This window comes from Schistocerca piceifrons, chromosome 1 (assembly GCF_021461385.2).
Source record: "Schistocerca piceifrons isolate TAMUIC-IGC-003096 chromosome 1, iqSchPice1.1, whole genome shotgun sequence".
NCBI lineage: Eukaryota > Metazoa > Arthropoda > Insecta > Orthoptera > Acrididae > Schistocerca > Schistocerca piceifrons.
Window position 1 is genome coordinate 361004844 of NC_060138.1, and position 17713 is coordinate 361022556.

The following is a 17713-nucleotide window of genomic DNA, read 5'->3' on the forward strand; positions in this document are numbered from 1 at the left end:
TTTTTTCAGTTCCACAGTAATGTGAAATCCAATTAATGTTCTCAATTTAGCAATAATGAAATATGAAGAACGTGATTTCCAGCCGTAATTGCCTATTTCTCCTGAGGACATAAATATGTGTCATTTGTTTGTTAGTTGATTTCCTTGACATTCATTCAAATGATATCAAGGTTTCATTTGAAATTGTGGATATGTTAGAAGAAATAGGAAATAACTGTGACGATTCCATGAATTGTTGTTTGGATGACGTCAGTTGTGCTAGTAACAGTTCTGAAGAAGAATACCTTCCAAACCTAAAAAAAACATGTACTGCAACAGCTTTCAGTGACAAAGAAAAGAAAATGCAGTGAAATATTGGTTAAACAAAAGAGGGAAAAAATGTTTGAAGTTGCACAGTGTCCAAAGGCATTTTCATTTCGTAAAATAAGAGCGTTAACTGTACAAATGGAAAAATGAATTACATGAAGTGAGAAATATGCGCCAAATGGAAACCCTAAACCATCTGAATGAAAAACTGTTCAAAAGATTTAGAAATGTTCATGAGAGGCTCTACACCGTTGCCAATGGAGATCTGACATGAACATTGCTAATTTCCAGGCTTCATCGACCTGGCTATGCAGGTTCAAGAAATAGTACAGAGTAGGAAGTTGCAAAATTACCAATTTTATGTCACGTAAACATTTAGAACAGCTACCAGTAATAGACAGTAACAGAGAGAAATTCGTAGCTGATGTAAAGTCGAAGCATGCTGGTGTCCTCGCAACTGCTGCTTATAATGCTGATCGGTCAGGTTCCGTGAAAGAACTGCATGCACACTGCTTTTTTATCATTTCGGGGTGAAAAAAAAAATGGAGTCAGTCACCCAATCAATGAATGCAATGACACATTCATATATGATAACGCCAGTGATAAGTATATGAGCGGTTTACTGTTTCCACAGCTGTATATCTGTTTTCAGGAGCCACAAGGCAAATTAAGACCAAAAATAAAAATGGACTGTTTAGTTGCAAAAATCTTGTAAGCGATGCATCAAAATCTGGAGAAATGGGAAAAAATAATTTTCAACATTTCGTTCAAAATGTATTTCTACCAGCTGCAGAAACTAATTCATTGCTTTTGTTGAATTCTTGGTCTGGACATACCAATACCCCTGTTTTTGTGGAGGATAAAGGAAAATCTGTAGATGTAATGTGGATTCCACCTGGAACTATTAGCATGATTCAACCTCTTGATAAAAAAATTTTTCAACAGTGGAAAGCATTTTTCAGGAAATTATCAGACAACATAATTTCCGAAACCTCTCAGTCATTTCGGGTTTATCAATGGAACAGTATTCTTAAGCTCGAGTCATTTGTGTATTACCGGTTTTATTCACCGCGCTTTACGAATTTGATCAGGTATGTGTGGTAAGCAGTGCAATGTGCAGAACAATGACCAGGACCGTTTCTGACTCCGTCCCAGTTCTGTCTAAATACAACTAGTGGTTCCTCTGAAGTGCCTGACTGCATCAATTTTTCCTTTGTACGGTGTGCCTGGTGCAAGAACAATGTTTGTTTTTGTCATTCAATAGACACTTTGCATTTTTGTGATGAATACAGGGAATTAACAAAGAACTGTTTCACTGATAGTCAAATGTACAACATTCAAACATTATTATAAGGAATGGCTACAGGAATTGTTATAAAATGTAGTACTGCAAGACACATTTCATTTCAACAAATTACAAGTTCTCATTGTGGAGGTCATCTGTGAGACGCCATGCCACTGCCATGATTTTATATTCTCTGCTAGCCACTTTTATCAGAATTACATGTGCAAGAATTGAACTGTTGATATGAAGTTATTCAAAACAATGTTTGTTTGGTTTAAGCCAGATTTTCGCTGGAGCTAACAAGCACAAGCAAAAGAGAATTCTGTCTGGTGTACCTGGTAGGCCTCTTACAGGTCCTTCAACTGGACACCACTGCAACCACTTATGTGTACCTAACGTTCCCCAGTTACCTGATTGGAAAATGGAGACCTGCACTTTAATGTGGAATCCGAACCACATGTCTTACACTACCATTCCAACATCTGTTAGAAGTGAATGCTCGGTTAAAAATCATAATGAAAATGTTGTCTGAACGGGATTTGATCCCGCACTGGTTCACGAATATGACCATTAGACCTTACACGTGCAGTGGAAATGCTAACTGTGTCACCTCTTGAAATGATGCCTGATGTTGTAATTACTGTTCTGTTTATAAATTTGCACTCAATGGTAATGAGAAGCCGGGTGAAAATGGCAGCTGACATACAATGAAAATTTTGGACCAATGCTAAGGAAAGATGAAGATTCCATGTAAACTGCATGATCTCCACGCATGTCACACTCCCATACAAATTGAGACTCTTAAATTCTTCCTTCCCTTCGCCATTTTGCATACTCCATCAAGAACAGTGAGCTCGCCATGCAAAATAATCCTCATTGAATAGTAAAGTTTCACATTTTGGCTCTAACAAGATAGAGTTGTATCCTGCCAATTATTAGTTCTAAAAACTAATAACACAGGATTCATAGGCAATGTTCGCTACCTCATGTTCTCTCCCGTTCCCTCTAGTATAAACGATTCTACTCATATAGAAGCAAATGTTAGTGAATTTTCTGCAAATGCATGTGTTCGCTTTAGATGCTTAAAATTGATGTCTGTGAATTCCAGATAATTCCACTTTGTGGTGCTGCGCAAGTGATTCGTCAAGCCGCCTGCTAGGTGGGCAGAGCTGTAAAAAGCCCGGCAAAAAAACTTCAACCTTTTTTACAAAATACTTGCAGCACCTCTTAGCAGCTAAAATTTTGGCAGTGCATTTCTTTCGTTGTGTTATTCTTGTGTAAAAACTTTTCAGGGTAGGTTTCGACATGTCTTGTTGGACCATTCCCTTGTAAGTAAGTCCAGTAAAGCAAGTTATATTTAATTAAATAATAACCAAAGATTTTTGATACAATTTTCTTTGAAACTGGTGTTGTAAAGAGAAAAACTAGTTCGAACATTTGGATCAGACAGAGATGTTTTCTCAACTTTTGCAAAGCCTTTTATGACTCTAGCTCTGTTGGCCAGTGATTCTATCAAGTTCTGCCAAACCATTGGATTTAAAAGTTATGTAATGCACCATCAGCAAATTAAACTGTGATAGTGGCATTTAGGACCACCCCTATTTCCAGCCTGTATGCTGAGGCTAGAGAGACACCTCTTAACAATAGGCAGAAACACCTCTTGGTGTGACAGGTGTAAAAATTGTATCCACACTGTACAAACCTGAGCATTGTAACATTGCTCATCCATCCATGGAGTAACCTTTAAATAATTGCCACTGAATAATGAGGCACCTTTAGAATCAGCGTAAGGGATAGCTTTTTCGAGATGGATGTGGTTTGTATAAATGTTAAATGTGATGCTGGAACAGATTGCCACTGTCCCATCTTAAGGGCCCTGCATTATTTTATATTTCACCTGTTATAAGAATGCACTCTTAACTAGATCTCCTGCTTCTTCTTCCTGAAATATTTCTGCTTATGCAAGTCATTCACAGAACCTCTTCCAATCTTCTCTTTTCTCCCACATTCTATCATTCAGCATTTCCTCCCACTGTAGTCCACTGTATCATTTTTCACCTAGTCACTCCATCTTGTTTGCGGTTTTCCAATTGGTCATCTTCCAGATTTTGTCCATTCCAGAGCTCTTTGGAAGTCTTCCTTGTCCCATTCTTTTAATGTGGCCAAACCAGTGCAGCTTTTTTCCCTCCTTTGTTTCTTTTAGGCGATTCATCTGAAGTATGTTTCACATTGTTTCATTCCTTGTCCGGTCCCTTCTCATCTTACTCAAGATCTGTAGAAGGCTAATCTTTGTCGCTTGTATTCTGCTTAGATCTTTCTTTGTCCATATCCCAATATTCTGAGCCGTAGGTCAAAATTGGTAGATAGTATGTACTGCATATCATGATCATTGCTTTGGCAGATCTTTTCCAGTTCCTAATTATGTCCGATACACAATAATAAAATTTTCTATCCTCTCCAAAATTTTATCCTTGATTTTTTTTTCTTTCTTTGTTGCTTACCTCCTAGATATTTGAAAAAAAAATTACTTCTTTAATAATTTTTCATGCTGATATTCATTACCTCACTTTTTGTTAAGCTTATTTCCATGACTGCTTCTTCAGTTATCCTTTGCCAGGTGTTTATTTGCCCTTCCAGTTTCTCACAAATCATCGTATTGCAAATACTGTGATTTTCATATTGTCCTTATAATGATATGCTTGACTATATTGAAGAGCACTGGTGAGAGAACACTTTCTTGTCAAACCCCTCTGTCTGTTCTAAACCATTCTGATTTTCTGCCATATATTACAACACAATTCAGGAGTTTGTTATACGTGTTTCTGGTCAGAAATAGTGATTATTTCTGCCTGCAATGTATCATTCTTACAGTCAGTAGCCTTTCAATAATATTTTTCATATTGCAACCTGAACTTTCTTGTATATTTGTTTTTCTTGGAGATGTAGTTTGTCTAATGCAATTTAATCTTTGTACAAATATGCCGTACCAGTGTTAGATGGGGAATCAGCAGGGCAAAACATATGTATCCTGATGTTATCACAGCTGAATTCTCATAACATGCTAATTGAAAGCTATGTGGCTTTCTGCTCCAACAATCCTCCTGTTATGACAGGGCACAAAAATGGCATTTCAGCTGTTCTGAAGGAAGTTCAACTAGGTATTGCCATCATAGGTTGCATTTGCCACTTCATTAATCTAGCAGATGAAAGAGGTGCTGGAAGATTACCATTTAAAGTGGATGAGATCCTTGTTGATACATTTTATTTCGTAAAGAAGATTGTCAAAAGAAAAAAACGCCTTCAGAAGTTTCAGAACTTCCACAATAAAGAAGCAAAGAAAATTCTGAAGCATGTATGTACTAGGTGATTATCTTTAGGCAGATATTTATCAGACTACTGGATCCGCTTCTTTGTTTCTTCGAGGCAGAAGTAATGTTACGTTCCCAAAAATTTCTGCAAGCTTGACATCTTTCAAAACATCTAGATTTGAACAATGTGGATCTAAAGAGTATCAGAAGAAGAGAATTCTTGATTCTGCTACTGCACATGCCCCTAAAACAATAGCTTATTCTTCCAAAAGTGACAAACCTGTTGTAAAAAGTAAGGCTTCTGCTACAGCGTGTGAGGAAAAAATTGTTTATGTTCCTGTCCTCAAACTTAAAAAGGCCCTTTGCGCTTTACTTCTTTTGATTATTTCTATATTTTGCAAGTTGAATGTTGCCCTTCGAATTTCTTCTCCACAAGTTAACTTTTTATTAGGACGTCTAGTGGATTTGCTAAAGTAGTTTTTCACTAAGTTTTTAACCCTACTATTGAGAAAAGCTCCTCATTGCTTTGAGTTGAGTACAACTTGATTCAAAATCAAAGAAGCGATGATGAGTTAGTTATTGGCATTCATACTTCAAACATAGTGAATGATCTCAAGGATACAGATAAAATACCTTCTCTTTGCATCTGTGAGAAACTACTTTCGTACTGTTTTTTAATACATCATCAAGAAGTTTCAACTCAAGGACGATGTGTTAAGCATTCTCAAATTGCTAAGTTAGACAAAATTGAAGATGCACTATTTTCTTCCATCTGTTTTCTCTTGGAAGAGTTTCCTATCAAGTTATGCAAGGAAGAGAATGAAACTACTACAGATGAGGTGATGAAAGAGCTCCAGAGGCAGTTCACAGCTCTTCAGGTAGATGACACTTCAGCTGCAAATCAAGATGCTGCAAATGATTTCAGTTGGGCACAAATATCAAGAATTTGAGGAGTCAATGGACTTCTTAAGTATAACCGAATTTCTAGAGTAGTGCTTTCTGTTATCACCATACCCCATAGCAATGCAGAAAGTGAAAATGTTTTCAGACTTGTGAAGAAAAATAGAACAGAGTTCAGACCATCCATGTCAAATCAATCTCTGGTCTCTATTTCTATTTTGAATACCAGGAGTCTGGTCTCTGTTATGGGAAACAAAAAATTAAAAAATTTCTCAAGACTTTTTACAGGAAGCTAAAAAGGCCACAAATGACGTTAAAGTCAAACTAGCTTGTGATTTGCAGTGTGTATTTATCAATTACTGCTACTTTTTAACAGGGATTTCTTCTTGATTCTTATGTTTGTCTACAAATCATTGGCCTATGATGCGAGTAGATGTGATTTCATTGAAGTATCCTATTTAAAACATGAGTTATTGTATTTTATAGCCCAGAAGTATTACTGTTATCGTTAAGCCAGGGTATGTTGAAAATCGTTAAATTTTCTGTAGCACGTGGGGTTTTACTGGTAGTCCTTTTCAAGGTATGGTCTGTCCTTCATATAGATTTTGGAATTATTCTACCCATACTTTCAAAACTTTTTATCACGTGAATTTTCCTAATATACAGTATAATATATTCTTGTCACCTTGCATGGGTGCCACACGAATTTGTGGTAATGTTACTACGTTGAACTTAATGTCAGTCATGTAGTACTTTTACAGTTTCTGAACTGTAGTGCGCCGCACAAAACAGTTCCTTCCCATTCTTCGTAATCAGTAAACTGGGGTTCTCATTGGCAAATTACTTTAAGTCTATGTTACAGTGTGTATGATGTCTCAAGAGATGCTATCATAAGAGTCGGTCCAGAAACTTAAGACAAGATACTGCCTAAAATATACATCCAAGCTTGATACTGTCTTCTTCTCCATTATTCATTTTGGGTTCTTGGAATCCTTCGTCTGGTGTATTTCTTGGAGTTGCAGTTGGCGATGATGTCTCTCTGGGTTTGCTCCGACATCATAACATCAAATGCTCTGCCCCCATGCCGCCCCTAGCCCAACAGATACTTCAGACAGAGTGTGCACAAAAGCAGGCTGAGGCAAATGTTGTGTTCTGTATGGTATAACTCAATTCATTCAATTATTCATACCTGTATTGAGGGTGCAGAAGTTGCAGAAGTTTTAGCATCATAACTTTTGCAAATATTTTAAAATTTATGTAGTCTCAAAGTTTATGCACCCATTAAATCCATAGAATTCTCTTCTGTTTCTTTTGTGAATTTTTCCAGGGACATCTGAGCCAATGCTATCATTTTCCTTGCTGCTCTACGTAGCTGTTTACGTTTTTCCCTGTTACGTTCCATTCTGGTTTTGAACCATTCTCTCCATGCATTATTCTTCTGTATGGCTGCTTCTGCAATTTTGTCATTCCACCATGGAATTTCTTTGTGTCAGATTTTTGTTGATGTCCTTCCACTTGTTTCTTCTATTGCAATGACTATGGCCTGTTTGAACTTCCTCAATTTTCCTTTGCATCTTTCCTCTCGTATTTGGGGAGCTGTGTCCTAATCTTTCTTTTTATATAGCTCCTGTGTTTCTCTCTCTTTCAGTTTCCATCATTTGATTTTTGCCTGTCTTTTTCCCCTGTATGTACCCTTTCTGAATCACTTCACTCTCCCTACCACCAGTCTGTGTTCACCATCAACACTAATGCCTTGTATCACTTTCACTTCTGTCAGGGATGTTATGCAACCTTAAGTTATTATTACGAAGTCTGTTATGGATATCTGTTAAAAATTCCAACTGTATCTGATGAACTTGTGACCATACTTTTCCTTATGCCATCCATTACCGATTATCCATTGTTTCTTAGACATGTGTATAATAATACCTTCTGTGACCTGCCCTTGGCATCCTATGATTGTTTCATATGCTCTTCTACTAATTCCAGCTCTAACATTGAAGTCTCCTATAGTCCCAGTCTCGTTAGATGTTACAGTGTCTTCCACTTTACGAGGGAAGGCCACAATGTTGAGGGGTCACAGATTTACTTCAAATTTTGCACACCCTTAGTAGACCATTAAAACAACATAATGTGCAAGCAGTCATGTGCACTACTCTGGCAACTCTGAGTCGCAAGACAAGTTTCATGCATGTATTATGTAATGGCTGTATCTGTGCGTAGGTGCTGGCTGTTTGAGTTCATGCGGTTAAGTGACTAGTGTTCAAGCTTTGTAAGACAAATATCTGTGAGGCAACGGTTTGACTCCAGCTCACACTAAATTTGTAATCTGTATTTTTTTCATCACTCGTCATATTATTTAATTTATATGACATTTGAGAGGTAATATAATAAAAAATGTGTGTTTACATGAAGTTTTAGTAAATATAAATGTTATTTGATTACATACTATTTTAATTAATCAAAAAAACATATTTTTAACTATCGACAAATGAATTAAGTAACACACAGTGTTTTCTTGAAAAGGAGTTCTGTTGTGATTTGCAAAATCCTTTATACAAGCAGTCTGGTGAGGTACCGGAACTACTTCAAACACAGAGGCAGGCCCCATTTGGCAGTTAACCTGCAAAGTGGTGAGACATTGCTAATGTAGCAAGAACGGATAGTGTATGTGCAAATTTTTTTAATTTCACAGAATTTTAACATCTACTACAAAAATGAAGGTTTGAGTGTGAGATGAACCATCGCCTCGCACACATTCGTCTTACAAAGCACAAACAGTAATCACTTGACCACTATGAACTCTTAACGTCCAGCACGTATGCACAACTACATCAGTTACATAATAGACGCGTAAAACTTCTCTTGCTATTTTCTAGGAATTGCCAAAGAAGTGTGCCTTATCACTCGTACATTATGTTGTTTTAAGGGTCTAGTAAAGAGGTACAAAGTTTGAAGTAGATCTGTGATCCCAGTGCCGTAGCCTCCCCGTGTTAATAATAGACTCCCCCTTTTCATCTGTTTCACGTCCTATGAGAGGAGCGTAAACCTGGACTACATCAAGAATATTTCATTCCATCAATTATTCTGTTGTGTATATTTTCCACAGTAAGTTATTTGTTTGCCAGTTCTTTAGCTGCTATTATTGTGACATCATTCTTTTGTCTCTTCGTGACCGCCACATCTGATATCCTTTTTCCAACACCTTGCTACCATTATTGGTATGTTCCTCTCTGTCACTGTCCATATGATATCCTGGATTCTTGCATCCTTTTCTAAGGACACAACTTCAGTAGACCCAATTCTTATACATTTGTCGGACAAATCCATATTTCATCGGGGCCATGTTGGCCACCGTGTCCAACAGATCTGCTTAAAGGATTTGTCACTTTCGTTATTAGTTTTGATCCGAGGCTCATTTGATTGTTAAAAGCAAATGGATTATCTACTACTGGCTTGCTGGGCCTAATTTAGCTTCACTGGAGTCATGTTGGCTCACTTTTCAGGGTTCTGTAGGACCTTCACAACTATTGTAGCGGTCTCTCAGGTCACACACAAACCCCACTGTACTTCACCCATCCAGGCAGTCCTGTAATTTACATCATTGCCCATCTCCCACAATACGGATGAGGAATTGTAGTTGTGGGAGACACTGTGTTAGATGATCGCTATTATGTTCCTTTAGTCTCCTCTGATGGTTCTAAGCAAAGGACTACCCCTTGACCATTTTCCACAAGTATGTCTTAAGGGTAAACCATCTAAATAATTTTGTGTATAGTGCAGAGCTGTATAGATCCTGAGGGCACTGGAGCAGATACATCATCATCAGAGTAAAAGGTTTCTCATTTACTTAATGTGGTAAATAGGAACAGTGTTTGTAAGGAGAAAGGGGGGAGTGTGGGAGAGAGGAAATCATCTTAAATGCATATAATTTTCAGTTAATGCTCAGATACTAAAAAAAATTGTTTTTTTACATTACACAGCACTTAAATCTTTCTAATGAAACCAGAGTACAGATTAGTGAGAGTCTGATGAACATGAGTCTTGTTGAGTGCAGTGCCACAAATGGAGGGATACGCTGTACATTAACAGAATGTCATATTCTTGACAAATATCATGCGTTAAGTGCCCCACACTACTGGATACTGAAAGAATAGAGAAAGTGTGGTGCAAATCTTTGAAAACATTATAAAATGCAAGTTGAGAACTTTCAGGCGTGAACAGTTCTAAGAAAAATATCAGCTTTTCAAGTGTGGCATAAAACAAAGCAAAGAAAGAAGGTTCAAAATTCACTATTATACTATCAGTAGGTTTGGTGAAAATAAACTAACTTCAGGTGACTGCACAGTTCCGTCAAGTGTAAAAAAAATTGTTTTAGAGAATTCTTGAAGTTGAGGTTCCTCGCATTCCGTTCTGACAGTGGGTGATGCAAATGCCACTGTTTGAAATACATTGAGAAATGTTTGATGAAACGAGATGTGCAGTTTGAATCTAACTTAACAAAGTAGAATTTAAACCAATATATGCTAAATTAACAAATTAGCCCACCACCTGATATGGTCTCCTCTTCCCTGAACACGTCTTTCAATAGTTGTCATCCATATGTCATATACAAACCAAATAAGGAAAGACTTCAGGGATATCTCTGTAAAGCACTCAACTGCCAGTGGGCATTTGTGGTGACATTTCTGTTTCATAGGACTGCAGGAAAAGAAAATAAGTGAATATATCAGAGATATTTTAGGCTCTGTATCTTCATTTCATTCAGTTTGAAGTATCCTCGCAGGCAGTATGATAGAGAATTGATTTTTTTCATGGTTCATAAGACCATTAAATTGCTAATTTTCAGCCCAACTTTATTACTTAATTTTAATCAAATGTCTTGTTTCTTTTCAAGGGATGATGCAGATGCTGAACCAGGAGCTCTTGCCATGGGTGCCAAAGGTTTATGCATCCCATTTGACCAGCCTGATACCTTGGAACCTAATGATAAATGTATCCACCCAGCATGCAGTAGGACACCATTGTTCTATTCTCTTTTTGGACGAAGTTATTGATGTTAATTGTGTGTAAAATGTTCAGAAATGTCAACAAATGGCCCTCCTTCAGCTGTTTGTGGATAAGAAAGTTTCTGTTGCACAACATGTATGTAAACTTTCTAATGAGATAAAAACGTCTGTTTTTTATTAGTTGCATTAATTCTTTCTGTGCCACTATTTTGTGTATTTAGTTCAGTAAAATGATTTAGGACACAACATACTAGAAGCAGGAACACACACATACATTGTAATTTTCACCAGCTTTCAGTGTTTTGAATGCCTTCACTTGGTATAAGAAAAAAAAATTGAGTTAATGAGACTACTGAGCTATTTGAGTACAGAATTTGTTATTATTTATATCAGTTTGCTGGTGAACATGCATTTTTCCCCATTTCTGTTTTATTTATCAATACAGTTTTTAATCTTTTACCAGATTTTTACAGTTGCATCTTGAGCCATTGTCAGCTAACTACAATGTTTGAGTGGTAAGCATGGATATTGTGTTATAGTGTCTGTCCTGAAAGCACTGTGCAAATCTAAAGTGCTTTTGAAGCAGAAATTTGTCAGGTGTTGCCAAAAGGATTCAGTGACTGTCGTAAGCAAGCCTACCCTTAGAACTGTTGGCTGACTGATGACAATCACCATTCAAGAGACAACTCACAAATGTTGCATTTGTTTATTCTATGAGTATGAGGCACTGTCTGTGTTGAAACTTCCTGACAGATGGAAACTACCTTATGCAAGCAGTGTTATTGTCAACCAGACAAGACTTCACTTCTACCATCATGTCCGTGCTGCTGTCCAAACTTCACAGAAGCTCTCCTGTACAAAAGTTTGGAAAATAACAGAGAGGTACTGGTACTGGCATTTAGTGGGTGTGGGTGTGTGATTTTCACAGACACAAACATGACAAATGGTTTATCACGAAGTGTGATCACAAAACCATCATAATTCACAGCACAGTGGTTACTGGATCAGAGTATCATTTTTATTAGGGGAGGAAAGAAACCAAGTTTTAAGAGAGCTTAGGTCTGAAACAAACATTCAGTTTGATAAAGAAACTAGACAGCATAAATAGCATATTGCATTAGTACAAAAGCTGTTAGCTGAAAATTTTTGATGATCTCCAAAAATTTTGTTTTCATCCATTTGTATCTTAGCCTGTGTGAAATGCCAGCCAGCTATGTTTATTGCTTTAGAAGAGTGAATGACTGAGAAATAAAATTAAAATTGAAAATTAGAATTGTCGGACTCAGTTGTCATAATGTGCTCTTTAAAAATCATGTGAATACCAGTATAGATATGTTAAGTGTTAGACAATTTAGATTACATCTCACTTCTGAGATCCAGAAATGGAGAAAGAAGAATTTGCCATGTTCATCAGAAATTTGTCATAGATATAAGAAAATCGACATTCATAATTTTTGAATGCACCAGTATAAGGAAGAAGGTGTGACAGAATTTCATAGGTCTCTCACAATGAATAAGAAAGTAGGAAATTAGGTAGCCATTATGAGCAGCATAGTGAATATGTTATCGTACCCACAGTAGATATAAAATCAACACCTACCACAATAGTACAGTTTTATAATTCTACTGGGTCTTCTTATGATGATGAGACTGAGAGAAGGTATAATGAGGTAAACAAAAAAACAAGTGATGTGGGAGTTATGTCATCTTTTTAACAAACTTCCATATTACTTGTAAATCTGAATTACAGAATAGAAGCCTCAAAAACAAAAAGACAACATGTAAAAGAAATTAGGATAATTGAGAATGATAAAAATGTAGTTGCAAGTGTAGCTTAGAATTTGATAGTAGGAAAAGGAAGAGCACATGCTAAACTTTGGCACAAACCATAATTTAATCATTGCAGACACATGAATCATGAGAGAGACAGAGACTTTGAAACCTAGTTTTAAATATATTTCCAGGGGCAGATGTGGACTCTGACAATAAGTTATTGGTTGCGAGCTGCAGATTAAAACTGAAGAAATTACATAAAGATAGGAAATTAAGGAGATGAGACCTGGATAAGTTGAAAGAACTGGAGATTGCCGAAAATTTAAAAGTGAGAATTGGGCAATGATTGACTGAAATAGGATAAGAACACAGTGGAGGACTAAAGGGTAGCTTTGAGAGGTGAAGCAGAGGCTCAGTCAAATAAGTAAAATGCAAGGCCCAGTCAAAACCCTTGTTAACATACAAGACATTGAATGTACTTGCCAAAAGGGGAAAATATAAAAATGCAGCAAATAAAAGTAGGCAAGAGGGACTATATACATCTAAAAAAACTGAGATTGACAGGAACTGCAATTTGGCAGGATTGGTTGGAGGAGAAATGCAAAGCTGTTGAAGCGTCCAGTATTAAGAGAAAGAGAGAGGCCAGCTATAAGAAAATCAGAGAGATCTTTGAAGAAAAGACAAGCTGATGCATGAATGTCAAAAGCACAGATGACAAGCTGGTACTAAGCAAGAATGGAAAGCTGATGAGTAGAAGGAATATATACAAAGAGATGCGAGGGAAACAAAGATAGTATTGTAGAAAGGGAAAAGGTATTAGATGAGAAATATGATATTGTGATAATAATTGGCAAAGCACTGAAACCCCTGGAGTAGGTGACTCTGCCTCAGAAGTACTGAGATGCTCGGGAGAGCCATGTGGTGTGCAAGTTATGAGGCAGGTTAAATTCACACACTTAGAGAGCAATGCAATAATTCCTCTTCCAAAGGAGGCAGGTGCTGACAGATACAAATATTTCTAAACTGTCATTTTAATAATCTGCAAAAAAAGGTGGAAACTAGTGTCAACTTAGGTCCCAGAGTAATGTAGGAACACACAAGGCAGTACTCGCACTATGTATCATCTTAGAGGATAGGTTGAAGAAATACAATCTTGTGTTAATAGCATTTGTATCTTTAGAGAATGCTTTTATCAATGTTGACTAGAATAAACACTCTGAAATCTGAAGGTGGCAGGGCTAATATAAAATGAGCAAACGTTTATTCACAAGTTGCACAGGAAGCAGATTGCAGTTATAAGAATCAAAGGACATGAAAGGAAAGCAGTAGTTAAGGGGACCATACCCTGCCTATCTAACCCATGTTAATTTAGGCACGTATTTGACCCATTTCTGAAAAAAAAACTTTGATGCAGGACCTTAATATTTTTACTGTATGTTACATGATGCTAATAGTCAACTGTACTAAAATCTTTATCCATTTTTTAGTTTTTATGAAATACTTTTTTAAATTTATTAACAAAAATATAAAGTTTTTTCTGCAGAAAATATTTTTTGTGTGCTTCCTAATGGGGGAATATTAATGAATGTAGTACCAGAGGTATGTTATGCAGTGTCTCTGAAAATTTCATTCATTTATGTATGATAGTTTCTTATATAATGGAGCATATGTACTGAAAACTTTAGTTTGTGGGAAATTGACTTTAAAGAAAGAACTTTTGAAATTTGTTACTTACAGTTAATTAAAACTGTCCTGCTGCATATGATGGCCCTTCTTTGGCCTCTAGCAGGCCTTCCAGCTTCTTTTTCACCTTCCTGGATGTTTGTCTTGCTTTCTTGGCCATATTAGATGCAGACCTGTCTGCATATGTAATAACAGCATCATGAACTCCTAGTTTCGTTGTATGCATGCCTAAAAATACAGTTTTAGGAAGGCGGTTTCAAATTATGCTGTTGAAACGTTCATTTGGGATCTGTGTCTGCCCATGCAGACATTTCCTTAGAAGATCAGGATAAGCCAAGTCTCTGAAAATAGGTTTAATTGCTGCAATAACAGCAGCAGGAAGAGAATACTGGTGACAATAAGATTCTCCAGTTGCTTGAACCGTATTGTATTTGCACTACGAAGTTTCTGCTGATGGACACAATCCATGACGTGGCTTATCATCAGTAGAGGACTTATGGAAGAATATGGCCCAAACATCTCTCTTTATTGCCTCCAGATTTTCTTTATTTCTCCTAATTGCCAGCCTATAGTATACCTGCAAGTTTTCAGTTTTAGTTAACCGACCCTGTCCGGTCAACAATTTTCCATCTTCTAATTTTTTTCCTCTCATATCAACAGTTAGTTTTCTCAGCCTTGTTCCCAAACGGTTTGAACATGGTCTACGCATTCTATATTGCTAATAATGGCATATCCATATGGCTTAGAGTTCACCACATTGTTGTATGCCATACTGTCACCATCGCCCAAATATTTGGGGTACCGTATGCCTCTCGTTTCTATGGGGTGATGAAATATTTGTTGTATTCCATGAACTTCCATACCACCACTTGTTCCTCTAAACTTAGTCACACAGTTGTGTTCTTTATGTTCGTTGATTTTACAACATTTGCAATATTTAGACATTATCTCCACAGATAACACTTTACTGGTGTCTACACTCGAGGTAGTCACTACTCCATTCAGAGAAGTATGTCCTCTTTCCTGCCAACTTGCATCAAGTGCAACTGCAATATTCGAGCATCCATCATTTTCTTCCACTGCTTCCCTAGCAGCCAGTTTCATGCTTTCCTCACTGACTTCACATACAGCTTTCTCTAATATTGAAGTCAGTTTTTTCAAATTTATCTGGTGGTTGATGTAAGTTCATCACTGAACAAAATGTTCTCCCTGCAGCCATGCCCTTGCCAATGGATTGTAAGGCATACACTAATCTAGTATTGATTTCATAAGGGCCACTTGCATCTGGTTTTGAAGAACTCATAAATAAAATCACAGCTTGAGCATTTAGTGCAAATTAAATCCAAAGCAATTGCTAGGCCTTTTCTCCCACTGGCACTCTCACAAATTTTCACACTCTGTGACTCACCACACTGTCTACATTGTACGAATATAGAAATTACATCTGATAATATTCTCAAATTAATATAATAATGTTACTGCACCCCTTATCACTTATAGTAAATTCGTTGTAACTCTCTTGAAATGGTTAGAGCTTCTTTGATGATTCACTTGTTGAAGAATTACAATTAGAAACATCGTTGCCAGGTGACTTAACCTCCTGTACAGAACACTTTCTAAACTTGTTTCCTCTAAATTGTCATTTCTTGAAAATACCTTTATGTTTTGTCATCTTCAATAAACACAACAAAACACACGTAAACAAGCACTGCAAACGTAAGTGTAACAACTACTTGCAATCACACTTGAACAAAACTCACCGCGTGTTTGAAAGCGTGTTGTTTACAAACAGCAGAAACAAAAGAATACCGACCATTGCATTCCAAGGATAGCCAACACACTCGAGAGTTTAAAAAAAAAAAAAAAAAAAATGCAGAAAAGTGGGTGCGGCACATAAACACACATGGTAGGAAAACGCTCAGGGGGAAAAAAAATTCAACAAAATCCTTTTCAGAGTACTTAAATAAAACCTCAATCTATCAATATATGATGAAACCACGGTGTTGTTCCCTTAAGAAAGCATTGCTCTTGGGAAACTCAGCTTGCCCTTTTCTCACATGATATGCTGCAAACCATGGATGAAGAGCAACAGGAAGAGTCCGTATTCCTAGATTTCCAGAATACGTTTGACATGGTGCCCCACTGCTGATTACTCACAAAGGTATGAGCATATAGAATAGGTTACCAGATTTGTGAGTGGTTCAATCAGTTCATAAGCAATAGAACCCTGTACGTTGCCCTAGATGGCAAGTGCTCATTAGAGATGAGGGTATCACCAGGAGTGCTCCAGGGAAGTGTGATAGGTCCACTATTATTCTTTATATACATAAATGATCTGACTGACAGGGTGAGCAACAATCTGCAGCTATTTACTGATTATACTGCAGTATAGGAAAGGTGTTGCCATTGAATGATAGTAGGAGGATACTAGATGACTTGCACACAATTTCTAGCTGGTGTGATGAATGACAACTTGCACTAAATGTAGAAAATGTAAGGTACAGTAGAACCCCTCCAATCCGACCTTGGATGGTCCGTCACTCCGGTTAGTCCGACCATTCTCAGGCTCGCAAGCCTGTGCCGACTTGTCACTGACTGGACGCCTGTCGGGCCATTGTTGCGGTGTCTATCGCTGTGAATATTGTTATACTGTACGTTATTGTAGAATTTTATCCTTTGTTGGGATTAAAAAATGTCGTTGTTTGCTTTATTCCGTGTTCTCTACAGTACTTATTACTGTAGATTCATTGTGTGTACAGTTGTCTATTTTTCAACATGTCTGGATTCAAACGTAAACACACAACTCTTTCAGTAAATGAAATATTAACAGTGCTACAAAGACTGGACGAAGGAGAAACGCTCAAAAATTGAAACGGAACTGAATGTAGGTGTTACGACAATTAAGGATTGGAGGAAGAATCGGAAAGACATTGAATCCTATACAGTTACGATTGATGGTGAAACCACTCTGAAAAATCGCAAAACATTAGAAAAGCCTAAACTTGAACTGCTTGATAACGCATTGTGGATGTGGTTTTGTCAAGAAAGAAGGAAAGGAACTCCAATATCCAGGCCAATTCTCAAAGCAAAAGCGATAGTTTTGCACAAAAAACTGGAAGCCGAAAGTAAATTTGCTGCCAGTGAAGGCTAGATTGATCGTTGGAAAACTCGTCATGGTGTCCGATTTGTTTTTATTTCCGTGAAAAGCTATTTGCCTATGCTGCAGTTGCTAAGGAGTTTTCTGTTAAGCTTCAAGAAATTGTAGAAGAAAATTAACTGTTACCCTGCCAAGTGTATAACATCGACGAGAGAGGGCTGAACTTTAAGAAGTTGCCAACAAAAACGCTCACAGCTTCAAATGACTCCGTGGTAAGAACTAAACTTGTAAAAGATAGAATAACAGTCATTCCTTGTAGCAACGCAGATGGTGCCCACAAGCTCCCCTTGTT

The 17713-nt window shown here is 37.2% G+C and overlaps 1 protein-coding gene across 2 annotated transcripts in view; it reads left to right on the forward strand.

Annotated features, from left to right (window-relative positions):
• The window catches only part of LOC124785494 (bifunctional glutamate/proline--tRNA ligase), a 221267-nt gene extending 210282 nt beyond the window's left edge, over nt 1-10985 (forward strand). For both annotated transcript variants that reach the window (XM_047254186.1, XM_047254187.1), the window contains exon 26: nt 10697-10985. In XM_047254186.1, the coding sequence (XP_047110142.1) occupies nt 10697-10856 (160 nt within the window). In that variant the 3' untranslated portion in view covers nt 10857-10985. The remainder of the gene's footprint in view (nt 1-10696) is intronic.
• The last annotated feature ends 6728 nt before the right edge of the window (nt 10986-17713 follow it).